The 27731-nt window shown below is 45.0% G+C and overlaps 1 protein-coding gene across 1 annotated transcript in view; it reads left to right on the forward strand.

The window, feature by feature from the left end:
- Positions 1 to 27731, forward strand: part of LOC126281582 (protein O-mannosyl-transferase TMTC2-like) — a 698078-nt gene that overhangs the window by 264526 nt on the left and 405821 nt on the right. The window contains exons 6-7 of the mRNA XM_049980663.1: positions 1111 to 1308; positions 9297 to 9436. Coding sequence (XP_049836620.1) covers positions 1111 to 1308; positions 9297 to 9436 — 338 coding nt within the window. The remainder of the gene's footprint in view (positions 1 to 1110; positions 1309 to 9296; positions 9437 to 27731) is intronic.

A 27731-nucleotide genomic window follows, 5' to 3' on the forward strand; every position in this document is an offset into this window, starting at 1 on the left:
ATCAGCTTTATCTTTTGTCAGAATCTGAATCAAGGAAGTTGGAGCTGATTGGCCATCAAAGTGAATGTCGAAGAATGGTTACTCGGCATTGTCAGTGTGTAACGCGTCCGGGAGTAGAAATGGGTGGGGTACTCCTAAACTTGTTTCGCGTTTCGACGTGCGCCCTATCCACACGTCGTACCTGATAATCCCGCGGCGGACGTACTGTTCTGCCCCACACTGCAGCTGGCTTGCCTGAAATTATCTATCGAAATATGCAAGCGAGTCAGGGGAGCCACTCATCGTCAGAACGCAACACTGTTCTACGTCTGGTATGAACAACTATATTCTGAGACGATTAAAGAAAATCACAGGTTGCACTGTTTACATTCTAATTCATAAGTGTTTATAGCAATTAATGTATGACTGCCAGTCCACAATATCACTTGGACGAGCGTACGCGTAACCGACACGACGCGGGTGATTGTTGATGATGCGGAAGCCGAATGATCGCACGAGACTTCTTACGCTCGTCACGCATACACAGATCTTTGGTACCAGTCCTCCTTGATACTAGTGGTAAATTTTAACACTGTTAAATTTACAGTTCACAGTTATCAGTTGTATGAGCGTGCGCGTAACGGTCGCGGCGCAGCTGATTGTTGAAGATGCGGAAACGCGACGACCTGACGCACGTTCTCAAGCTCGCTGTATCACACTGGCACTTGTTTGCACTCTTTTATGGGAACTAATTTTTGCTCATACAGATTAGTTCATTCTGAGAGATCGAACACGGCGCGGATGACTGATACTGTACGGTAAGACACGCAACGAGAGGATATACAAATACGTTATCAGCAGCACTGCTCATTTTCAGTTACTTCTTGACGCACTTTCCTCTGAATTACCTCCATATTTCATCACTTTACTGTGATAGCACTTGTAGCAACACTACAGCTTCCATACTAACAATGCTTCTACATGCAGAGCTACTGACAACACAACATAACAGTTCGGTGACTCGAGCGCGACTGCACAACGCGCTGCCCGCAAAGACACTCCGCAGCTAATCCAGCGGTATGACAGTACGCTTACAAGAGCTACAGTGGATGGTACTTGTTGTGTCCTCAGGAGCGAGAGCGGCCTGGGGCGCGGCGCGACGCTGGTGGCGGTGTCGCTGTCTGCGACGGTGCTGCCCTTCGTGCCGGCGTCCAACCTGGTGGCGCACGTCGGCTTCGTGGTGGCCGAGCGAGTCCTCTACGTGCCCTCGGCCGGCTACTGCGTGCTCGCCGGCTACGGCTTCGCCAGGCTGCTGCACGCCTCCGACAGGTGCGCCACTGGTCTCCACTCGGGCCGGCAGCAAGTGTTTTTCCGTTACTGTAAATTCGTTCCCCGATAAGAGGGCAGGCTACCGCCAGCGCGCATCCGTTCTTCAGTTCACATTTTGTGAAACAGAAAAGTCGCATTAAGACAAACAGATATGAGAAGCGATGCTATTATTAAAAACAGGATGATGCTGATGCGGTGAAGTTGATATTGTATGGCGAGCTGTTGGGAAAGTTGATGGTGATGACATTCTTGCTTGATGACCAACTCCTGGTAGTGGGTAGATTGGCAGAGATAATGGTGAAGAGTGGACGGAGTACGGAGATAGAGAGCTGACAAGGAAGTCATGAAAACGGACCAAATGTTGTTGGTTGGTTGTATAAGGGTTGTGGTGAAGGGGGTGTTGGGAGGGGGGGAGAGACATTTGCATCTGCTGTGGCGTGGGTGCATGTGCTGTGAGGTTAGGTGAACTGCGCAAGGTTGAGTGGGAGAGTGTTAGACGAAAGTGTCCACTTGGAAAAATAGGAAATGGAAGTGGTTTTGTGAATACTCGTATGTGGCAGTGGCACTTAAATCGAGCACGGAACTTGTAGGCAAGGAGGCATGGAGGATATGTGGAGATTCAAATGGGTCGTTCAAAGAGCTCTGAGCACTATGGGACTTAACATCTGAGCTCATGTCCCCTAAAACTTAAAACTACTTAAACCTAACCAACCTAAGGACATCACACACATCCATGCCCGAAGCAGGATTCGAACCTGCGACCGTAGCGGTCACGCGGTTCCAGACTGAATCGCCTAGAACCGCTCGGTCACTTCGGCCGGCTCAAATGGGTGGATGGTGGGATCATGACATAGGGAGCTGTTCAGGCTAAGCAGTGTATTTATGGGACATATATGGAGTCCCAGTTAAGACTCGATTGGAGACTGTTTAGCTTTACATTTATAGGAGTAATTTGATAGAACTGATTGCAGGTCTTAGGATTGTAGGTTAGGACAGTGTTGGTACAAGTGAGTAGCTTTGCAGTGACGGCATGTGGGTGAGTGTTCGCGGTCGGAAATTAAAACTGACGTTGTAGATGAGTTAGCGGTTGCAGCGATACGCTTGGGTTTGGGGTCAATTACGTTTTGAAAGTGATCTGTGGTAGATGAGTCATCAGAGAACACGCAGACGAGGAATGTTGAACCAGAGTGGAGGTGAATCCGAAGCTCTTCCCGAATTTGGGAGTTGAGATTGTAATTTAGTTTTTGTTCGATTTCTCCTACCCTACTCTACAGGTCAACACCCTTGGCCACAGGCAGGAGCATCGGCAGTTTGTGAGCGGCTGGGGTTGTGTGGGAACTGGCGGGGGGGGGGGGGGGGGGGGGGGGGGTTGTATTTGGGTGTGCATGTGTGTGTGTAGGTGTGTATGTGAGTGCGTGTGTGTGTGTGTCTCTGTGTGTGTGTGTACTAGTGCTGTTAATGATACATTATGGGATCACATAAGGCTACGCACAACATATTCACTACAACTTCCTATCACGGGCGAGTATTATTATTTTTGATATTGTTAACGCATTCTATATTCAAGTGGCCAATAAATAAATCACTTTGGAATATTGTCTGTATGGACGCAAAATAAATTAGGGACAAGTCGGTATGAAGCACCTTAATCTTGTGTCTTTACACAAGAATAACAATCTCTACTTTCGTGGATTCATGTGGAAAGTACCTTTTGTGTGGTACACTTATTATTAATTTAAAGCTGCCTACTTTCTTAACTGTGAAAATCTCGTCACTTGAACAAAAGACAGAGCCATGAAGAGGCAACCACAAGAATGCTTTAATATCGATACGACTATTTGCAAAATGAATCAAATTAACTTGACTTTAGTATGTTTACTCAATAATTTAATTGTAAACCCTCTCTACTTTGCTTTACGGCACTTAATATTGGAGTAATTTGAACAAGAATCTGCCATATTGCAAATGGCGGCTAACAATGCTAAACGCAACTCGCGTTATACCACACGTTATCAATCTATGAAAAAACGCACAGTTAAATTTTCACACACGTATGGATGCTACCGCTGCTGAAATAAGAGGTCTGATTATAAATAACAGCATATATTCACCAGAAATCCGTTACAAGATATATGCGCCTCCATCCTCGTCTTTCTCATATGAAGCGTCGAACCAGAGAAAAATAATTATGAAAATCTATATCTGTTGTTTTCATTGCTCTCCAAACATGGACTATCCTGCAATATTGATAATGCATTTCATATACATCACAGTGAGATAATTAATATTTTTGTGTATTCTTTTGCACACAGAAATAACAGTTCGTGTACATTCCATTGTGCCACCACGTAACTTCATAGACTTCATATCACATTAAATTTAGCACATTAAATGACACAATAACATACCTCACAAAGATATTGTCACCACATAATTAAACTACTAAAGGACACCAATTCTTCATACAACCCGTCCGAAACAAACATACCACGGTTCGATGACATCAAACAACACGTCGTGGCACCTCGCAACCACATAATGGGTCAAAGCAGACGGGTGATATCCTACAACCAAATATACTCGCCGAGTAGCAAATACACGTCACATCATAGCCCTGGCTTACGTCAGTGGTGGTGAGAAATGATCGCCTGGTACCGGAACTACACCATCTTCAGTCCACCCATTAGACCAATGTGCTCTTTTAGGGCGCGAGAAATATTTTGTGAAGTGAGCTACACACCTACATCTACATATGCTCTATGCGCTTCACAATCAAGTGCCTGGCAGAGAGTTCATTGAACCACCATGGCTGTGCGGGATTAGCCGAGCAGTCTCAGGCGCTGCAGTCATCGACTGTGCGGCTGGTCCCGGCGGAGGTTAGAGTTCTCCCTCGGACATGGGTGTGTGTGTTTGTCCTTAGGATAATATAGGTTAAGTAGTGTGTAAGCTTAAGGACTGATGATCTTAGCAGTTAAGTCCCATAAGATTTCACACACGTTTGAGCATTTTTTGAACCACCTTGAAGTTATTTTTCTACCTATCCTTTCTCGAACAGCGCGCAAGGAAAACAAAAACTTTCTGTGTAAGCTCTGATTTCTCTTATTTTATTACGATGTTCATTTATGCCTAAGTAGGTCGTTTGTGGCATTTGGAGGACAAATTTGTTGACTGAAATTTCGTGAAAAGATCCTGCGACAACGAAAAACGCCTTAGTTTTAATGACTGCCTTCCGGCTCGCTTATAATATCCGTGACACTCTCTTCCCATTTTCGCCATAACACAAAACTAACTGTAATTTTATGAACTTTTTCACTAACTTTCGGGTCGATCCTAACTAACGCGGGTCCCACACCACTCAGAAATACTCCAGAAGAGGACTGACATGCGTAGTGTAGGGAAACTGTTTAGTAGATCTCACGGATACGCTGCACTCCGTAGTTACACTCCTGGAAATTGAAATAAGAACACCGTGAGTTCATTGTCCCAGGAAGGGGAAACTTTATTGACACATTCCTGGGGTCAGATACATCAGATGATCACACTGACAGAACCACAGGCACATAGACACAGGCAACAGAGCATGCACAATGTCGGCACTAGTACAGTGTATATCCACCTTTCGCAGCAATGCAGGCTGCTATTCTCCCATGGAGACGATCGTAGAGATGCTGGATGTAGTCCTGTGGAACGGCTTGCCATGCCATTTCCACCTGGCGCCTCAGTTGGACCAGCGTTCATGCTGGACGTGCAGACCGCGTGAGACGACGCTTCATCCAGTCCCAAACATGCTCAATGGGGGACAGATCCGGAGATCTTGCTGGCCAGGGTAGTTGACTTACACCTTGTAGAGCACGTTGGGTGGCACGGGATACATGCGGACGTGCATTGTCCTGTTGGTACAGCAAGTTCCCTTGCCGGTCTAGGAATGGTAGAACGATGGGTTCGATGACGGTTTGGATGTACCGTGCACTATTCAGTGTCCCCTCGACTATCACCAGAGGTGTACGGCCAGTGTAGGAGATCGCTCCCCACACCATGATGCCGGGTGTTGGCCCTGTGTTCCTCGGTCGTATGCAGTCCTGATTGTGGCGCTCACCTGCACGGCGCCAAACACGCATACGACCATCATTGGCACCAAGGCAGAAGCGACTCTCATCGCTGAAGACCACACGTCTCCATTCGTCCCTCCATTCACGCCTGTCGCGACACCACTGGAGGCGGGCTGCACGATATTGGGGCGTGAGCGGAAGACGGCCTAACGGTGTGCGGGCCCGTAGCCCAGCTTCATGGAGACGGTTGCGAATGGTCCTCGCCGATACCCCAGGAGCAACAGTGTCCCTAATTTGCTGGGAAGTGGCGGTGCGGTCCCCTACGGCACTGCGTAGGATCCTACGGTCTTGGCGTGCATCCGTGCGTCGCTGCGGTCCGGTCCCAGGTCGACGGGCACATGCACCTTCCGCCGACCACTGGCGACAACATCGATGTACTGTGGAGACCTCACGCCCCACATGTTGAGCAATTCGGCGGTACGTCCATCCGGCCTCCCGCATGCCCACTATAGGCCCTCGCTCAAAGTCCGTCAACTGCACATACGGTTCACGTCCACGCTGTCGCGGCATGCTACCAGTGTTAAAGACTGCGATGGAGCTCCGTATGCCACGGCAAACTGGCTGACACTGACGGCGGCGGTGCACAAATGGTGCGCAGCTAGCGCCATTCGACGGCCAACACCGCGGTTCCTGGTGTGTCCGCTGTGCGGTGTGTGTGATCATTGCTTGTACAGCCCTCTCGCAGTGTCCGGAGCAAGTATGGTGAGTCTGACACACCGGTGTCAATGTGTTCTTTTTTCCATTTCCAGGAGTGTAGTATTTCCAAGTTCGTAGTATCAGCTTCAGAAGAAATTATATAATGAATATAATTCCCATCCATAAGAATCCGACTTCTTACTTCTCAGGGCCATGAAAATTACAGCACAAGCGCTTTAAATACCCAGCACCTCAACTTAACCAAAGTTTACATAATGTGTCTGTGTCCTAACACATTTCAACAGCGTCTCTCCCAGTTGGCTTTCAGTGACAAATAAGGCGTACTTAGCCCAATGTCAGTACAACTATTATATTTTGACCACTTAATGCAGAAAATTAAGAAAATATCAAATTTGTTTTAAATATTAAATATACGGTGGTAATTTTCGTATTCTATCTCCACCTCTGTGTAATTATCAATAATCTAACATTATTATTTAGCTTCCTGTTTTCAGCAGATCAGAGAACTTGATCTCGCTAGTTACGATAATTGCCAAAACAAAACTACAGTTGTCTAATGTTACCCTTTTCAGAACAATACGTTCCAGGGTTTATTTCTTGATTCACTGTCACAAAATTCTAAATATGTTGTTATTATCGATATATGTGATGATTACGCGTGTTTATAATTTAGATGTGACAGGCAATTTACGTATTTAATACGTATTTTATCCCAACACAACACTTTTGATATATTCTAGAATGCACTGAGTTTACGCGTTTCTCCAAGCTGCTCAATGAAATATAAATTGCCTAGTACTAATGACTTTTTACAAATATGTAACTTCTGAAGCTAAACGTTTCGTACAGATTGTATGTCATTTTGTATTGTTTTGTAGGTTGGTTAGTTTTTTATTTTTCTTACACAAGGTGTGGTAACTGTCGAAGTGGGTCAAGTATCAGCCACAACTAAGTAGCTTCTTAAAATATTGTCTTTTGATACGCAATTGTCACAAATATGGTTGCAGTTACTATTCGTCACGAACATTCTTTTACTAGTTCGTTACAATATTAACTGAACAATACCAAATCATGTGCCGGCCGGAGTGGCCGAGCGGTTCTAGGCGCTTCAGTCTGGAGCCGCGCGATCGCTACGGTCGCAGGCGAAGTGCGTCCTTCATTGGGCCAAGCAGACGAACTGGAAAGCCTCGAGATCCGATTTGTAGGGTGGATGAGGAAGAACACACCTTTGAGCACTCCAGCTGGTGTGTCAGCAGAAAGGTCCAGTTGAACAGCGAGGTGTTTGATTATGATCCGTCGATCATCTCGAATTAGAGTGCGCGAACGTTCCAACATCACTGGTGTCGCCGCAGTCTGCGGTTGGCCAGCACGAGGGAGATCGGACAGGTTTGCCTTATCTTTTTACGACGATGAAAGACGCCTCGTCCAACGTCTCACCGTGCTTTTGTTCACTGCCAAATTTCCGCAGACACTCTCCAAGCACCTATGAATATATGCGATGCTCTGGTTTTCCACCAAAAGAAACTCAGTGACAGCTCTCTATTAGGAACACACCTCCTTACAGACGCCGTTTTGAAGGCTACGTATACCGCTGACACCTGTCGGAACTTCATGAAACAATAGGGGCTGAAGCTGGTACATTTCACGATGTCCCACAACAATACTCGATTTTATTTTTTCAACTGAAACTGGCCCGGTGGAAAAAAAAAGTTGCATCAATTATTGAACGCGTCTCGTAAGTACACTACTGGCCATTAAAATTGCTGCACCACGAAGATGATGTGCTACTGACGCGAAATTTAAGCGACAGGAAGAAGATGCTGTGATATGCAAATCATTAGTTTTCCAGAGCATTCACACAAGGTTGGCACCGGTGCCGACACCTACAACCTGCTGACATCAGGAAAGTTTCCAACCGATTTCTCATACACAAACAGCAGTTGACCGACGTTACCTGGTGAAACGTTGTTGTGATGCCTCGTGTAAGGAGGAGAAACTCGTACCATCACGTTTCCGATTTTGATAATGGTCGGATTGTAGCCTATCGCGATTTTGTTTTATCGTATCGCGGCATTGCTGCTCGCGTTGGTCGAGATCCAATGACTGTAAGCAGGATATGGAATCGGTGAGTTCAGGAGGGCCGTGCTGGATCCCAACGGCCTCGTATCACTAGCAGTCGAGATGACAGGCATCTTATCAGCATGGCTGTAACGGATCGTGCAACCACGTCTCGACCCCTGAGTCAACAGATGGGGAAGTTTGCAAGACAACAACCATCTGTATGAACAGTTCGACGACGTTTGCAGCAGCATGGACTATCAGCTCGGAGACCATGGCTGCGGTCACCCTTGACGCTGCATCACAGACAGGAGGCCTGCGATAGTGTCCTCAACGATGAGCCTGGGTGTACGAATGGCAAAACGTCATTTTTTCGGATGAATCCAGGTTCTGTTTACAGCATCAGGATGGTCGCATCCGAGTTTGGTGACAATGCAGTGAACGCATACTGGAAGCTTCTATTCATCGCTATACTGGCGTATCACCCGGCGTGATGGTACGGGTTGGCATTGGTTACACGTCTCGGTCACCTCTTGTTCGCATTGACGGCGCTTTGAACAGTGGACGGTGCATTTCAGATGTTTTACGACCCGTGGTTCTATCCTTCATTCGATCCCTGCGAAACCCTACATTTCAGCAGGATAATCCACGATTGCATGTTACAGGTATTGTACTGACCTTTCTGGATACGGAAAATGTTCGACCGCTGCCCTAGACAGCACATTCACCAGATCTTTGACCTACTGAAAACGTCTGGTCAATGGCGGTCGAGCAACTGGCTCGTCACAATACGCCAGTCACTACTCTTGATGAACTGTGGTATCGTGTTGAAGTTTCATGGGCAGCTGTACCTGTACACGCCATACAAGTTGTATTTGACTCAATGCCCAGTCGTATCAAGGCTGTTATTGCTGCCAGAGGTGGTTGTTCTGGGTACTGATTTCACAGGATCTATGTACCCAAATTGCATGAAAATGTAATCACATGTCAGTTCTAGTATAATATATTTGTCCAGTCAATACCCGTTTATCACCTGCATTTCTTCTTGGTGTAGCAATTTTAATGGCCAGTAGTGTAAACAAGGGCCTGCTGAAAGTGAGATGAATTTTAATTTACAGTGATGTTCCATGTATACCCACGTAACAGGTGGCGCTGGTGTTACAGGAGGGCGTGGCGGTGGTCAGTGACGGGCTGCGCATGCGTGTTGCTGGTGCTCATGTCTGCCCGGACGCTGCGCCGCTGCGAAGACTGGATGGACGAGGAGAGCCTCTACCGTTCCGGGCTGCACGTCAACCCGCCCAAAGGTACGAGCAAAGGAAGCCCACACTGACCGCAATGTTTCCACTTTATCTTGCTAGTACTCACTGTAGTAATCTGTCGTCCCAAATAAACACCTCACATCGCTTTCACCCAGCCTGAGAGCGGGTCCATTTTCGTCTTCTTCCACGTATCTCCCCTCCTCCCTCTCCCCCCCCCCCCCTCACCACCATCGTAGTGGCTGCTAAAATTCCCTGCATACGCTACAGATCGACTTCAAAATATTATTCACCTGTGGCAGCAGATTGGGGAAATGAGGGGGGCTACACCTCAAGTTCAAAAATGTGTGTGAAATCTTACGGGACTTAACTACTAAGGTCATCAGTACCTAAGTTTACACACTACTTAACCTAAATTATCCTGAGGACAAACACACACACCCATGCCCGAGGGAGGACTGGAACCTCCGCCGGCACCAGCCGCACAGTCCATGACTGCAGCGCCTAGACCGCTCGGCTAATCACGCGCGGCACACCTCAAGTCTCTGGGAGGTTTGTAGATATTAACTTACTATGACATTTGGTACTTCAGATACCAAGATATACATGGTTGCTGATCTATCCACACGAATTACATGAACTTTGTATGTTACGAGTTTAAATACATTAATGAGCCAGAACCTTACGATCACCTACTTCATAACGTGTCGATCCACTTTTGGGACCCAATACAGCAGCGATTCTGTGCGTCATGGATATGACATGTCCTTGCTAGCTTTCTGGATGTATTCAACACAAGATGTCACCGAACGGCATACGAAATTCCCGTAAATTACGGGCAGGCGGTTTCTGAACGCAGATCTGGGTTCGTATCAGACGAGTTTGGTGGCCAAGGCATCAACGTCAGTTCACTAACATGCTCCTCAAGCCACTGCAGCACGACTCTGGCTTTGTGACAAGGAAAGTTATCCTGCTGAAATATGCCACTGCTTTCGAAGAAGACATCAGGCATCAAGGGATGCATTTGGTCCTCAGTAATGTTCACGTAGAGCACAGCTATGATGGTCTCTTCAAATGTGAATGTCCTCCACAGAATGACACAGCCGTCACTGGCTTATGTCCATGGTGCGGTGTATGTTTCGATGAATTGTTTGTTTTAATGCCATCGTATCTGGACACGATCGTCAACTTGGTGCAAGAAGATACGTCATTCATACACGGTCTGATCACATTCTTCTGGTGCGCAATGTAATCGTAATTGATGACGTCGTTGAATCAGCATGGGAACTCGTAGGGCGGTCTGATGCAGAGCTCCATGTTCAGCACTGTACAGAACAGCGTGCGAGCTCCAGCACTGTACTCTGTTGTCATACCGGGCACATATCGCTGCCTATCCTGCTTTACAGAAAAGGCAAAACTCCAGTCTCGATGTTTTGTGATGAGGTCTGCACGTCAAATACCTTATCGCCTACTCGACGATTCACCATTCCTCATCCAGATTCCATAGAGCACAACAGTAGCGTTCGAAAAGTCTACCAGCCGTGCTGATTTCGAGATGCTCTTGCCCATACGCCAGACAATAGCAATCTGCGCATTGTTAAGGTGTTTTATGTCAGGATATGTCCTTATTTGCGATTCTTATCGTCGCTTGTAATGAGCTCCGATTAGTCTCAGCCCCACTTATAAACGTTTCTTACCTCGATTCGGGACCGCATCGCCGCTAGATGGCATTCAAGCTTCCCATTGCGCTGTGGTGAATATTGTACACTGCCTAATCAAAAGTAACCGGACACCCATCAGTAGACGTTAATATTTGGTATGTCCACCCTTAGCCTCTGTGGCTGCTTGAAAACTGCTAGCGACACTTTCAGTGAAGTGGAAGATTGGCAGACAGATCTTCCTCAAGAACAGAAACCAGAGAAGGTAGTAATGTTGGACGCTGGGGTCTGAAGTGAAGTTGACGATCCAACTCATCCGAAAGATGTTCTGCTGGGTTACGGCTTAAAGTGTCGCTTGGCACCACAGAAATGTGAACCTTATGGGGAGCTGCTATACCACTGTACCCAATCGTTTTGAACTCCCTACTCACTGCCATTATGTCATCTAGCTTGCCGGCAATGCTTCGCCACTCCCGAATGATTTCTTCCTCTGAATGCGTGCGACTTTTTACAACCATCCTCCGCAGTGCTCGACGGTCCCTCTGCACCATTACGTGAGTTCTGTCTCGTCTTTAGCCATCCAGTGTGGCCGAGCGGTTCTTGGCGCTTCAGTCTGGAACCGCGCGACCGCTACGGTCTCAGGTTCGAATCCTGCCTCGGGCATGGATGTGTGTGATGTCCTTAGGTTGGTTAGGTTGAAATAGTTCTATGTTCTAGGGGACTGGAAACCTCAGATGTTAAGTCCTATAGTGCTCAGAGCCATTTGAACCAAGTTTTTTGCTCGTCTTGGTTTAACGAGGCTGTTCCTTCGTGTTTCCACGTCCTAGTCGCACATGAACAGTCGACTTGGGCCACTTTAAACTGTTGAAAGGTTCCTGACGGTTTTGCTGCCCAAGTCACGTTCACAGACTAGTCCACGTTCGAAGTAACTGAGCCCTCCTGGTCGAAATATTCCACTGTTTCTGCTTCTCTATTGGCAACACAATACTCACCGCTTCCTTTTACACTGGCGAGACCACCTCTCATGACACCTAGTAGTCAACTATTACATCCCAGTATGAGATTTTCGCTCTGCAGCGGAGTGTGCGCTGATATGAAACTTCCTGGCAGATTAAAATTGTGTGCCCGACCGAGACTCGAACTCGGGACCTTTGCCTTTCGCGGGCAAGTGCTCTACCAGGAAGTTTCATATCAGCGCACACTCCGCTGCAGAGTGAAAATCTCATTCTGGAAACATCCCCCAGGCTGTGGCTAAGCCATGTCTCCGCAATATCCTTTCTTTCAGGAGTGCTAGTTCTGCAAGGTTCGCAGGAGAGCTTCTGTAAAGTTTGGAAGGTAGGAGACGGATACTGGCAGAAGTAAAGCTGTGAGTACCGGGCGTAAGTCGTGCTTCGGTAGCTCAGATGGTAGAGCACTTGCCCGCGAAAGGCAAAGGTCCGAGTCCCAGTCGGGCACACAGTTCTAATCTGCCAGGAAGTTTCAACTATTACATTCCTCTTGGAGTCTGAGGGGCAGGGGTGGTATTTCGGTGGTCTCTGTATATCTTGCTCACAAGTTGAAATAGGTTTGTCTTGGATGAGTCTTTCAAGCATCCCAAAAATTCTAAGCCATTGTCGAGTAGTCCAGAAGCCTTATTTCCACTTAAGCCTTTCTCTGGCTGTATCGAAGTATCATATTTCCTATCTCATTTTCTTTTACTTCCCCTTCTCTTTCTGTAATGTTGTCCACCTGCTTAGCCGGGTGGTAACGTGCTCGCTTGCCATAGAAGTGGTCACGGCTTCGATTCTCGGCCGGGTTGGAGATTTTCTCCTCTCAGGGTCTGGGTGTTATGTTGTCCTCATCATCATTTCATCCTCACCAGTCGCTCATTCTGGCGTCGGCTGAAATAAGACTTGCATATGGCGGCCGAACTTCTCCGGATGGGGCCTCCTGGTTAACGATGCCATACACCCATTTCTTTTCCATTTTGTAATATTGCCTTTAAATCTGTTTTCCATGTGCAGCGCTCAAGCAGCGCTTAAGCTTCTTTGCTTAGTACTGGCGTGCCATCTGAGCTTCTGATATTCATGCAGCTGCCTGTCTTTTCTCCAAACGTCTCTTTTTCCTGTAGACAGTATCTATCCTTTCTCTAACAATGCATGGTTCTAAAGCCTTGCATTTGTCCTGCAGCCAGTTCATTGCATTTTCTGTCAAACTCACTTATTACATGGCTGTATTTCCTTTCGCCTGTTCCTTTTGCTACAGATTTATGTCTTCTTCTTTCATCAATTGACTTATCTCAAGATTTCTAATAGTCCATGTCTTCTTATGTATTTGATCCATTGTGGCTTTCACTAGTTCATATCAGGAAGCTACCCACTGGTCATCTATTGTATTTTTTCCCCTGTTTCAGTCCAGTGTTGCCTAACACTCCCTCTGCAATTATTTAAAAAAATCCCAGTTCAATCTTCTTAATTTTTTCCCTTTTTGAAATTTCTTCAGTCTTAATTGAAGCTCGCAACCAATAAATTATGCTCAAAATCCACGCTTGCTTCTGAAGATCTCTTACAATCATACAAAGTTTAACAGCTATTAGCGCAAATATTTTTGTTCGTGACTGTGAACAGTGTACTGGATAACATTATATCAGTATTTCCTTCCTTTGCAGACTAATAATTATAGCTATCAGGAGTAGTATGTTTCTACATTGATTAGTGCCTCTAAGTACATGTGTCCAGAGCAGGCCATTAATGGGTAAGCCTAATTTCCCTTGGGCAGTATATCAGGGTTTGAAGTGTGGACATAAGGTTGTAAAACGTTTATGCTATACTGACAGGTGCATTCCATTTAACTGTGCAGAAAACATAGGGTAGTAAATAATGTGACATGTTTGTGGGAAGATTTTTCTGACACAGAGAGAAAACAGCCAACACACAGATGTCTGCGCATATTAAGATACCATATATAAAAATATCTGCATTATACCTGTTACAGCCTATATAATCAATCTGAAACCCTCTGGTCTCTCCAGGTTTGTTCCATGTATACAACATTCTGAAAATGTTGCCAATGATTAAATTATGCTCTGTGAAAAAATTCTATCAAGTGACTTCCTCTTCCATTCCTTTCCCTCAGTATCCGTTCTTCTACTAATTTACCTTCTCCTATTATCGAATTCCAGTCGCCCAGTCCAATTACAGTTTTGTCTCCCTTAACGATCTCAATAATTTATTTTACGTCATCACATATTTTACATTTTTTTTGAGTCTCCATCGTCTGGGGAGTTATTAGGCGTATAAATTTATACTACTTTTGTTTGTGTTGGCTTTGTCTCTACCTTGGCTACATAAAGTGTTCATAATATTGTTCATAGCAGCTTGCACACATTCCCATTTTCTTATTCACTATTAGACCAACTCCTGCAATATTGTTATTTGACTATGTATTTATAAACTTGTACACACCTGAAGAGAACGCTTGTTCTTCCTGCCAGCACAATTCACTAATTCAAACTATATCTAACCTCAATTTACCCATTAATGGTGCAACATCCTCCTAAGTAATGCCTGCCTCTAGATCTCAAAGGAAGACTATTTTACCTACGAATTACGTTACCCAAGAAGGTGGTCATACAATAGAGCTGTAGTCCAAGGGAAATATAGATGCTGTAGTTTCCCCTTACAGTACCACGCTATCATGCACTGTTGCTTCCATAAGTACCAAAACGACTCCTGCCCGTCTTTACAAACCACAAGTTAATCTGAACTCTCCATAGGTATCTCTCCATTGTGGTTGCACCTATGTATGGCTACCTATATCGTTGAGGTAAGCAAGACACCACACCTCTCAAGGTTCACTTCGATACTACTAGCAGAAATTACTATACCTCCATCTGAAATAGTGAGGTACCTCTTTAATTACTGTAACCATGCCAAAAGAATATACATTTTTTCTGAGGGCTTTCTTACAATTCAACTGTGCAAAAACAAAATTACGAAACCTTAAACGGTTTAGGAAATCTTGGGTATTAATAACCGCTTCAGCTGTATTTAATCCTTTATTATTGGATCACTACCGATCTCATGGCACTAAAAGCCTTCAGGTGAACCTATGACTGAAACATCAGAGTGGAAAAGCTTGGAACCTTTTTACCCAACATTCGTCGTCCGCTCTGTTGTTTTAGCCGTATGTACGTCTGAAGCTGTGGCTTTTAGTGCCATGAAACAGGCAGTGGTCGAATAGTAAAGGACTAAATACAGCTGAAGTGGTTATTAATACCCAAGATGACTATTCATAGTTGTGGTTGCTCCACCTGCCAGGTTGCCTGCAGGTTCATAAAATATGTGAGGTGAGCAGTTGGGCTAAATCACTCCTGTACATTGCCTATGTTTCAACGTAAGTCACCAAGCTGGTTGAGAAACCTGTAACGATGTACCAGTTTTCCTCCCTTTCCTGAAAAACGAGTGCCAGTTATCTGTCTACACATGCAATCACAAAAACTGTTCCGTTTGCTGCATGTTTATGAGCTTCTACAGTCCTTTTAAAATACTTGATAGTGACTTCTGTGAATTGCAATGACAGTGATGCCACATCGGCTGCAGTTCTGTTGCAAACAATACACGGCGATCTCTTCACTCTGTCAGTGGGCAATGCTTGATATTTTTTCATTCTGGCGGCGGTCTATACTGATATGAAAATTGAAGTAACAAACTTCTAATTGTCACGTTCTCTTTAGTAGAGCATCACATTACCGGTTTCGGCAAACTATGTTCCCTGAATAAATGATCACCGAGCGAGGCAGCGCAGTGGGCTGCATACTGGACCCGCATTCACGAGGACGGCGGTTCAAACCCGCGTCCGGCCATCCTTATTTAGGTTTTCCGTGATTTTCCTAAATCGCTTCAGGAAAATGTAGGGACGGTTCCTCTGAAAGGGCACTGCCGAGATCCTTCTGTATCTCTCCCTAATCCGATGGGACCGATAACCTTGCTGTTTGGCCCCGTCCCCCCAAACCAACCAACCACCCAACCAATAAATTCTCTGTTGCGGCGTTGGCAGCATCTTGAAGTTTGTTACTTCTATTTTTATCATTTTACGAAGTCAAGATGTCGAACATTGAAAAGAAGCGCGTGCCGCAATTACTTTAGCTGTAATTAGTAAACAACAGAAAACAACGAAAGTGGGGCAATACGTCCGAGAATGCTTGCGGAAACAAATTATGTCAGACCGCGTGAGTCGTTCATCGTACGACAAGTTATTAATGTTGATACTACGTAATATAGGAAAACAATATTCGTCAATGGGAGAGGCAATCGCAGTCAACGAGATTACGCGTAACTAATATTTCTGAGAACAGGCAGGTCAGTCGAATGCTTGAAGTTTAGTGCTGTAATATCGTCAAACACAATCGCGAAAAACATATTGAAATATGACCTAGTAGAAAAGTCGGAAGCTCTTTAAGACTGTCTGCAGATGATACAGTTAACTGTAAGAAAGTAGCAATGTCAGAAGACAGCATCGATTTGCAGAATGACATGCAGAGAGCTGATGAATCAGGCTCTGGCAGTTGACCCTGAATGTAAATAAACGGGACATATTGCGCGTACGTAGGAAAAGAAATCCACGACTGTACAACTATACTACTGATAACAAATTGCTGGAAAAATCTCTGTGAGCACTATGGGAATCAACTGCTTAGGTCATCAGTCCCCTATAACTGAGAACTACTTAAACCTAATTAACCTAAGGACATCACACACATCCATGCCCGAGGCAGGATTCGAACCTGCGACCGTAGCAGCCGCACGGTTCCGGACTGCGCGCCTAGAACCGCGAGACCACCGCGGCCGGCGCTGGAAACAGCATCTACGGTGAAGTATCTGGGAGGAACTATCCAGAGCGACCTTAAGTGGAATTACCATATAAAAAAAATAATAGGACAAGCAAATGCCAGACTGAGATTCACAGGAAGAATCTGAAGCAAGGAAGAGGCTTACAGGGCGCTTGTTCGACAGATTCTCGAGCACTGTTCATCCATTTGGGATCCTTACTGGGTAAGACTGACGGAAGAGATTGGGGAAAACCAACGAAGAGCGGCGCGTTCCACGGCGAGGTCGTTTAGGGCGTGCGATAGCGTTACAGATACGCTCAACAAGCTGCAGCGCAGATGATACGAGAGACGCGCTGTGCATCAAGGAGGGGTTTACTATTGACATTTCGAGAGACTGCTTCTCAGGAAGAATCGGACAACATATTTCGACCTACCACGCTCATCTCGCGAAACTACTGCGACAGGCAGATTCGAGAAATTTGAGGCAATGCAGAGGCTTATCGATAATTATTCTTTCCACACGCCATTCGGCAGTGGGACAGGGAGGGTTGGATCAATTAGTGGTACCAGAAGTACCCTCCGCCACACACAGTAAGGGTGGATTGCGAGTTGATGTAGATGTAGATGAAACCTGTGGAGTAATTACAGGGTGTTTCAAAAATGACCGGTATATTTGAAACGGCAATACAAACTAAACGAGCAGCGATAGAAATACACCGTTTGTTGCAATATGCTTGGGACAACAGTACATTTTCATTCAGACAAACTTTCGAAATTACAGTAGTTACAATTGTCAACAACAGATGGCGCTGCGGTCTGGGAAACTCTATAGTACGATATTTTCCACATATCCACCATGCGTAGCAATAATATGGCGTAGTCTCTGAATGAAATTGCCCGCAACCTTTGACAACGTGTCTGGCGGAATGGCTTCAGCTGTTCAATTGTTTCTGGGTTCTGGCGGTACACCTGGTCTTTCAAGTGTCCGCACAGAAAGAAGTCACAGGGGTTCATGTCTGGCGAATAGGGAGGCCAATCCACGCCACCTCCTGTATGTTTCAGATAGCCCAAAGCAATCACACGATCATCGAAATATTCATTCAGGAAATTAAAGACGTCGGCCGTGCGATGTGGCCGGGCACCATCTTGCATAAACCACGAGGTGTTCGCAGTGTCGTCTAAGGCAGTTTGTACCGCCACAAATTCACGACGAATGTCCAGATAGCGTGATGCAGTAATCGTTTCGGATCTGAAAAATGGGCCAATGATTCCTTTGGAAGAAATGGCGGCCCAGACCAGTACTTTTTGGGGATGCAGGGACGATGGGACTGCAACATGGGGCTTTTCGGTTCCCCATATGCGCCAGTTCTGTTTATTGACGAAACCGTCCAGGTAAAAATAAGCTTCGTCAGTAAACCAAATGCTGCCCACATGCATAACGCCGTCATCAATCCTGTGCACTATATCGTTAGCGAATGTCTCTCGTGCAGCAATGGTAGCGGCGCTGAGGGGTTGCCACGTTTGAATTTTGTATGGATAGAGGTGTAAACTCTGGCGCATGAGACGATACGTGGATGTTGGCGTCATTTGGATCGCAGCTGCAACACGGCGAACGGAAACCCGAGGCCGCTGTTGGATCACCTGCTGCACTAGCTGCGCGTTGCCCTCTGTGGTTGCCGTACGCGGTCGCCCTATCTTTCCAGCATGTTCATCCGTCACGTTCCCAGTCCGTTGAAATTTTTCAAACAGATCCTTTATTGTATCGCTTTTCGGTCCTTTGGTTACATTAAACCTCCGTTGAAAACTTCGTCTTGTTGCAACAACACTGTGTTCTAGGCGGTGGAATTCCAACACCAGAAAAATCATCTGTTCTAAGGAGGTAACCATGTTGTCCACAGCACACTTGCACGTTGTGAACAGCACACGCTTACAGCAGAAAGACGACGTACAGAATGGCGCACCCACAGACTGCGTTGTCTTCTATATCTTTCACATCACTTGCAGCGCCATCTGTTGTTGAAAATTGTAACTACTGTAATTTCGAAAGTTTGTCTGCCTGATAATGTACTGTTGTCCCAAGCATATTGCAACAAACGGTGTATTTCTATCGCTGCTCGTTTAGTTTTTATTGCCGTTTCAAATATACCGGTCTTTTTGAAACACCCTGTATATCTGTACTGCAATGATGTATTCAGGTAATTAACGTAAATAATGTGACGACGCCGATATGTATTTCGTAGTCATTGCAAATGCAGTACATGGCGAGGCCTAACATGTTTCAGAATTATAGAAGAAAACAGTGCCGTAGAGAATGCACACGATAGATCACTGTAAAGTGATAAATACGTCTACTGCATAGTCCTTTTAAAACTGTTTCCTGTTAAAAGACTACTGCAAAAAGTGAGTTTGAGAGATGTTATGCTCAAAGAGGAACCGGTAAGATGAAGAGTCCACATTAGCGCTGTGTGCCTGGTTCATGAAGCTCTGCCAACATCTGAAGGGCGAATAATATCAAACCGCCCGCTCAGTACGCATTGAGAATATCTTTGGGGCCATCAGTACTGCTAGTCAGTGTTTCTGGTATTGACAGTATGTCAATACACCCTCTCGGGCGGTCAGCATAATTACGTATGAGGCCTCCTTTCTTACGTGTAAAGCGATGCATTGTTGGAAGTGGCCAGTTTGATGTATGCTGGGAAACAGATGCTCTGTCGACAGCCGATTTTAAGTGACTGAACTGCTAACGTGTTGACAACCTCGTGATATGGAATTTATGCGAGGAAATGGCGGTGAAACACTTGGGGCAGATCTAGTCACCACGTTAACCTCTGCGAGCAAACTCAAGAGAGAAATTAGTGCCAAAAGCAAACTGTAATCTCTCGCCTTCATTGGTTACGTGGACCTATGCTCACACACAGGCACGGCACAATAGAAATAATGTACTCTGTTTAAAAGTAAGGAAACTATTTTGTGTAGAGACCTCCACCGATTGCTAGCTGGAAGCAGATGCGCTGTCCAAAAGAGGGTTAATACCGCTCACGTCAGAGTCACTGGAACTTTCCAAAGTGGATGAGGAGCTGGAAGTAATAATAAGTTCCGTAACGCTATCTTCGAGAAGACCCTCATTATTCCACGCTTCGCCGAGCTGGATAGCCGCGCGGTCTTGGGCGCCTTGTCACGGTTCGCGCGGCTCCCCCCGTCGGAGGTTCGAGTCCTCCCTTGGGCATGGGTGTGAGTGTCGTCGTTGGAATAAGTTAGTGTAAGTTAGATTAAGTAGTGTGTAGGCCTAGAGACGGATTGGTCCCATAGGAACTTACGACCATCACCACCACCACCACCACCACCACCACCACCACCACCACCGCTATTCCACGCTTCGCCAATTACTCGCTTCGTATGCGTCATAACACCCCTTCCGAACATTTCGCTGACATTTCGCAGGCCTTGAATAGTGAGTTTCTCAACGTCACTCACAGAAAATTTTTAATTTAGTGAGAAACATTTCCTTTCCATTGCGTCCAAATAAGTTCAACAGCGTTAAAGTGGTAGTGATAAGGTGGTAGTGTTATGACTATGTCCATATTTATAAGCTATCTCGTGGATAGAGGTTGGAAACCGTGGCTTGTGAAGTAACACGAGTTCTAATAATTCTACTTTTTTCAATGACTCATCGGCAGTAACTCTGTGTTGTTGTAACCATTAATTAATGTCTTGCTTTCGAGATAACATGGTTGGAGTCTTACCCTTTGAAACTGAAAGGTATGGAGCATTGTCGACAATAATTACTGATGGATTTTCTAAACTTGGTAGCAACTTATTTTCGTCATTTTAAATTTGTTTAATGATTTATTTCTTCGTGGTTCTCTGGTGTTTTCTTGGATCTGAAAACCAATTAACAGCCGTGAATAAAGCCGTGGTAGGTATCAGCATACAAAAGAATAATTATACCGCCCTTTCCAGTGGAGAGTGCCATACATTCTACTTTGTCGTCACTCTTACCTTTCGTAGCATTTCGTAACATTCACCCATGTTTCATCGATCCAGACAATGTCCTTGCAATTAATGTATTTGATTCACGTAAAAATCTGCATCGCCATATGTCTATATCTTCTTGTTCGATCAGCATTTTACGGCCTGAAATATTGTCGTATTTAAGCCCGAGATCCTGTAAAATCAAACGCATCGACGATCTCCTGGCTGCAAAAAGTGCTTCCTCGCGCAGTGTTGTAAGAAGCTTATCTAATGCAGGCGAATCTCTTTTACGATAATAATTTGTATTTGGGACGCCGAGTCACATCTTATGCCAAAGAGTTCAGATTTGTTACGCGTTTGTGCATACTTCTTTTCTTGCCCGGCATATGAAGAGAAGAGTGGTCTGCTTCGCTTCTTTCATTCTTGTAATTTCTAATACGAAGTACGGTCGTTTCACTAACCTTAGCCGGGGCTGCTGTTCGCGTGACTACTCTGGAAACCGGTAAGAGAGGGCCCCCATTTTCCGTCTCCCTCTCTAAAGTATTCAAATGGTTCAAATGGCTCTGAGCACTATTGGAGTTAACTTCTGAGGTCATCAGTCCCCTAGAACTTAGAACTATTTGAACCGAACTAAGCTAAGGACATCACACACATGCGTGCCCGAGGCAGGATTCCAAACTGCGACGGTAGCGGTCGCACGGTTCCAGACTGTAGCGCCTAGAACCGCTCGGCCACTCCAGCCGGCCTCAAAGTATTCCCGCACACTGCGCACGAGTTGTCGCAATTGTCCTTTAAACGCAATTCCTTGCCCCGATTTCTTCTTTGATGTGTTTTCATCCGGAACCTTGGTCTGCCTCTTTTATTTCGGATTTCATCAGACATTATAAACCACACAAAAAACACGCGCAGAACGATGGTAACGTAATACGCAAGTTTGATAGACAGCACTAGCCAAACAAACGAAGTCAGCTTAGTGTTTGCTGTGGCAGTTTAGCAACGGCCAACGGTTCGGGCGTGACGTTGAGCGCTCTAATTGTTGGGAACCAGCTCCAGTCTGTGAAGGGTCAACTATCAAGTAATTTAAAATGGACTATAATGAGCACTTTAAATACTTTTATGAGGTAGACAAAATGATTATGTAATTGCCTCCCGACACCTGAAGAATATTTGAACACTTGCACCGGTGAAAAGTATCTGGACACTTATTAGTGGACACCAGTACAGGGATTTTTCAATTCAATAAACTTTACCAATACTTTAAGATATTCTATTTTATTTTTAAAGCAACCTGTTTCGGCAATTCATTTTGCCATCTTCAGGACCCATATGCTTTTTTCGAGTCAACAAATTTATGGTATAGCCCCATAAAACTGGCTATCGTAAATCCTAATCGTTGTGCAACTGATTCATACGAAAAATGACAGCAACAAAGCGAAGGGGGTTGACGGCAAAATGAACTGGCGAAACCGGTTGCTTTCAAAATAAAATAAAATACCTTAAAGTGTAAGGCTGTTGGTAAAGTTTATTGAACTGAAAAGATCGTCTAATGTTCCTTGGCCGTAATAGAGCAACAGACACCAGTACGGGGGTGTCCACCCTTCGTCTTTTTGTGTTTTGAACTGTGCTGGGGTCACTTTATATGAGCTGTGTTCCAGTCTGTAGACGAATGGCGGCCCATTTTGTCTCAAGAGCCGAATCCAGAGAAGACAGTGATGTAGGACAATGAGGTGTGTTCAAGTTGCGAGTCTGGGCAGCCCAGGTTCATTTCAGGAGTGTTATTGTCAGTTTGCACTGTAAAGCTGACGGAAACTGTCATCCTCTCCGAACTGATGCTGTACTGTATTCAGTACGCAGTGCTGTAAAATCAGTTCATATCCTTCCGCATCTAGCGTTTTCTTAAGCGCAATAAGGGAATTAGCCCAGAACTATGAAAACCTCCATATTGGGCTGTTCGTACATCAAGAGATGGAAGGTAACATCTTCCAGGCATTCACCCACCTCAAACCCATCCATCAGATTGGCTTAAAGTATAGTATGATTCTTCACTCGTTTCCAGTCATCAACTGTCCAGTGACTTCGCTCTTTACGCTACCTCAAATGTCGCTTAGCAGTGATTGCTGAAATGCGTCGCTCGTGAAGAGCTTCTAGACTTTTGTCTACACTGTTAGTTTTACTCCTTGCGCACAGTAATTGTCCTAGCTGGAGAGCAACTAGCACTTTGGAATTCACGAGTGACTCTGTCCGTTGACTTCATATGATTTTTTACAGCCACCCCCTGGAAAGGTCGACTGCTCCTTTTTGGCAGTACATGAGAACTGACTGGTCTTGGTTGTACTGCGGTTCTCCCTCCGATTTTCCATTTCGTAGTCACGACAACAACAGTCGAATTGGGCAGCTTTGAGGGGTTGGAAGGTTTCTGATAGATTTAATGTTGGTATCCAATGGCTTGTCCACGCTCGAAGTCACTGAGTTGTCATGACCGACACACTATGCTTATACTCCTTCTCTAGTGACTACACAGTATTCCCCGCCTCCTTTCATGCTGGCGAGACCGCCTGCATGACGATGTAGTTAGCTAGTTCAACATTACATACGCTTGTATGGATACCTCTGATCAGATAGAGTATGTCCGAGTTTACTCCTTTTTTGAAAATAAACTCTTTCCATCTTTAATTCTTCATACATAAGCATTTCTTCCGTTGAAGAAGTAATCGGAGAAATAACTATGTATAATTGTCCTAGGTAATTAAAGCGACCGTGGAGGCATACCTTCGTTTCCGATTCCTCAATTACTATTAACGCACAAATGACGAAAGTATTCTCTCACAAATAGCGTTAAGATTGCACGACACAGAAATTACTGCCGCTATTGATTCGGCATAAACGTACCGCCGTAATGCTGAAAAATGATGGATGACGCTAAAGCTGTAGGTTCGCCTGTATGAAATAAGACGTATGGCCTTCCTTTGTTACCTACATGTAGTTTCAGAAGTGCTTTTCGTATGCTGGAACCCCACCCTCTCCCGTGTCCTGCCCTTCATTATGATGTTGTGGGCAGTGTGGCGATAGGAGAAGCAGTCCAAACTGAAAAGGTTTGAACATTTGATGGCTCTGCGATTTAGAACCACATTATGTCTAATACCGCAGCGATGACCATTAAAACTGCAACACCATTAAGGCGGGATGCAACGAACGTGAATTTGGTGTGAAGTTTTCTACAGCTTCGCATTTGAAAATCATTTGAATTTTAATGCAACGGCACGAAGTACGAAAGAGCACCGCGACCTACATTGTTTATAGAACGGAGATTGTCCAGCCTCTTTCTCAATTAGAAGGTAAGTTCTGTTTGCGCGCATGTTCTGCGCATCTGACTGTACCGTGGTCGCGCATGCGCAGTCATACCCTACAACTCGAAAACGACGTAACCCAGCCATTTTGTCTGATTACGTTCCAGTTTAAAGTCACTGTCGGCAATCATGTTCAAGATACTCAAGCTGTGCAATGAGAGCCGCTATCAAGTTTTTGAATGTGAGAAATCTTAGAACTTGTGATGAAATTTATCGTCAGAAAAGTGAAACTTACGGAGACAACGCTTAGAGTGAGGGTGTGGTGCAAAACTGGGTCAGCATGTTTACAAAACGGAGAAAGGTAAAAGGTCCACGACGAGGAGTGAAGTGGACGCCCGTCGCCGAACACCAAAGAAATGGAGCGCTGTATCGACGAACAATTTCGTTTCAGTGCATTTTCAAAATATTTCATGGTCGTTGTTGGAAGAGACTGCGGCTCAATATTTGCGCTGCAAAAGGTTCAATGCACGATGGATACCGAAAACACTAACTGAAGTTCAAAAACAGTAACCCTTGGAGTTGTGCAGCGTTATGCGACAGAAGGTTCAAAATGTTCAAATGTGTGTGAATCCCTTAGGGACCAAACTGCTGAGGGCATCGGTCCCTAGACTTACACATTACTGAAACTAACTTATGCTAAGAACAACACACACGCTCATGCCATTGGGAGGACTCGAACCTCCTGTGGGAGAGGCCGCGCAGTCAGTGACATGGCGCCTTAGACCGCGACAGAAGGAAAAGAGAATTGGAAAAGGATTGTCACAGGTGATGAACTATAAATTTATTACAAGACGCCTGGAACGAAACGTCAGTAACTGAAATGGTTCCCCGAAACCCAAAAAAATCAAAGCTGCCTCATTCTTCAAGAAAAATCACATTCACCGTGTTTCGGGACTTTCAGGGAATTTTGTTAGTAAACTGGATGGAACAGGACATAACAATCAATGCTACAGCTTACTGCGAGACACAGAGAAATTTGTGGTGCGGAATGCGTAACAAAAGGCGTGGTTTACTGACTTGTTGAATTGTGTTTGTGCATGACAACGCTCGACAGCATATACCAAGCGTAAAGAGGACACTGCTTGAGTCATTTCGCTGCGAACGACTGCGTCATTCTCCTTACAGTCCGGACCTAGCTCCATCTGACTTTCATTTGTTTTCTCATCTGAAGACAATTATTGCAGGCCAGCACTCTGCAGGCGACTATGAGATCAAGGTAAAAGTCCAAAACTGATTCACATCTACGAAGTGGGTATGTTGCAAGTACCAGGGTAGGGTGCATAGGTTAATTCGCATAATTAATGCATTGAAAAGAATTCAAGATTTGTAGATTCTTCTGTGATAAAATACAAACTGAACATTGCTTATCTGTTTATTATCCAAGCGGTGTTTGCTTTCTGGGTCAGTTTTTTAGTTGTGAGAAGATCGTGTTGTGCCTTGTGTACCAATCCCCAGTCTCCGTCAGAAATCTATATCAGATGGGCAGTGGGCGGGCGATCGACTCTGCACTATATTGCTGCTTGAGTTTTTGAGGATGCCACAACTGCGTAACGTATTACTATCTGTACGACGTTTCTCATCGAGCCATATACGTTGTCTCGCATTTCTAGCTGCTTCTCTCACACAAATAACTATAAAAATTCAGAAATTCAGGGTCGCCAGCAGCCCAAACCCTTCCTAACCGTTTAGAAAAAACGTAGCTGGAAAATTATTAGTTTAATTACTTTAATAATTCAATTAGAAGTATGCCGATTTCTTTAAGTAGCCAGATAAATAACACTCCACGTCGTGCATGAAGCCACTTGATTAATTCAGGATTGGAAATCGAAGTAAGTGGGTAAGATGAACAGCACAGAATTTATCTTTCACGTAGATTATTTATTGTATCTAAGTATTTGGTTGCTCATTCTAACTACACATAACTGGTGCCTTACTAGAAATATTTAAGTAAGAATTACGTGAGAATGTAACAGTGCACAATTTAACTACAGCTTTGCATTCATACCATAAGAATATCTCAGTGAGCTTCGCATTACGATTCTACGCATGCACTATTCTGGACAGAGGTTTAACCAATGCACGAGGTTGTGCGATAATTATTCAACACACTATCTGCGTCTGCTGCTTGCAAACGGCCGAACTAGAGCAAGTGGTGCATTCTGACTCAAGCTGTTGTGCTCCTTTGTAGAAAGCACACGAAACAGATATTCTTGCAGAAATTATAGCTCATTAAACAAGCAAACTGTTAAAATAAAGCCTCTGCGGTCCCGCGGTGGACCAGAAGGGTAATTGATTACCAAACACGCGGCAGAGAATAGACACACAAAGGCAAAAGCAACTTCCACAAAATATAAGATTAAAAAACATAAAAAATCACACTCGCTTCGACACAGTATTACACTCAAGTACGGTTAAAGTAATCCTAACCAGCTTTTCCTAATCAGGTTTGCCATTTGAAATTCTACCTCATCGTTGTTCAAAATGAACAAAGTAACTTCCACACATTTAACTCAAACTCCCAAAAATCGCCTATTTAAAGCAATATAGTTATGACACATTCGCAAAAATAACTCGCTTCACAAGCTTCAGTTAAGCTGAAGTTCTTAAGTATTTCAATAGTTAAACATAAAGAAGTCCTAATTCAACCTGCTTCCTATCACCTGAAGCCCCCCTTAAGAGCTACGATCCGTACTCAACAAGTGTTCACCGAAGAGTGCCGGTTCCTCATTCGAGATTACCTAGCTCCCCGTGCAGCAGAAGCTACCAGAGGGGTAGCCGTCCGTCACCAACCTCACACCAAAAACAGCCTTCGACTAAGATGGGTAAACCTCTCTGTTCAGGTAGTGGAAACCTAAGTTGGTCATCCTGTGCTCTCCCACAAAACAAAACCGAAACCCCACGTTAAAACACACATATAATATTCAATAGGCCTTAATTGAGTGCTCAGTCTTTCTGGAAGAGTTCATGAATTGAGCTAAAATCAGGTAGTAAAGTGAATATGTTGTATCGAATTAGACAAGCCTCTAATGAAACGACTTCACAGAGACGCTTCAACTGTCATGCGAATTTGTAATTGCTGGGTTCTGGAGTGCCGTATTCAACGCCATGCACAATTCCAATGACCTCACATGGCTAGCGCCGGAGCGGAGAGACGCACTGTTCGCTCGCCTTCGCAGGATTGTACAGCTAAGTACGTAACTTCAGGAAATGGGCTTTGGCCTGTTTACAGCAAAATAAGTACCTTCACGGACATCGCAACGACGTCGGCAGCACCACGGACTGCTGGCACTACGATCATTGTTGCTGCTTCCTTTGAAGTGGCAGCAGAGAGAGACACCTCGACAATGGTAACCGTAACGACGACGCTGGACACAGGAGTGAGTGCACTTCGTCTTTTCAGGGGAGTCCCGGTTCTACGTACTACGTCACGATGGACGTATCCGTGTGCAGAGGCTCCGAGAGAGTTAGACTGCTTTCGTCGTCGTGATATGGGCTCATTACTTGGCTCCATAATATGACGTCCCATTGGGTACACAACAAGATCACGCCTGCAACGC

Source organism: Schistocerca gregaria, chromosome 7 (assembly GCF_023897955.1).
Source record: "Schistocerca gregaria isolate iqSchGreg1 chromosome 7, iqSchGreg1.2, whole genome shotgun sequence".
NCBI lineage: Eukaryota > Metazoa > Arthropoda > Insecta > Orthoptera > Acrididae > Schistocerca > Schistocerca gregaria.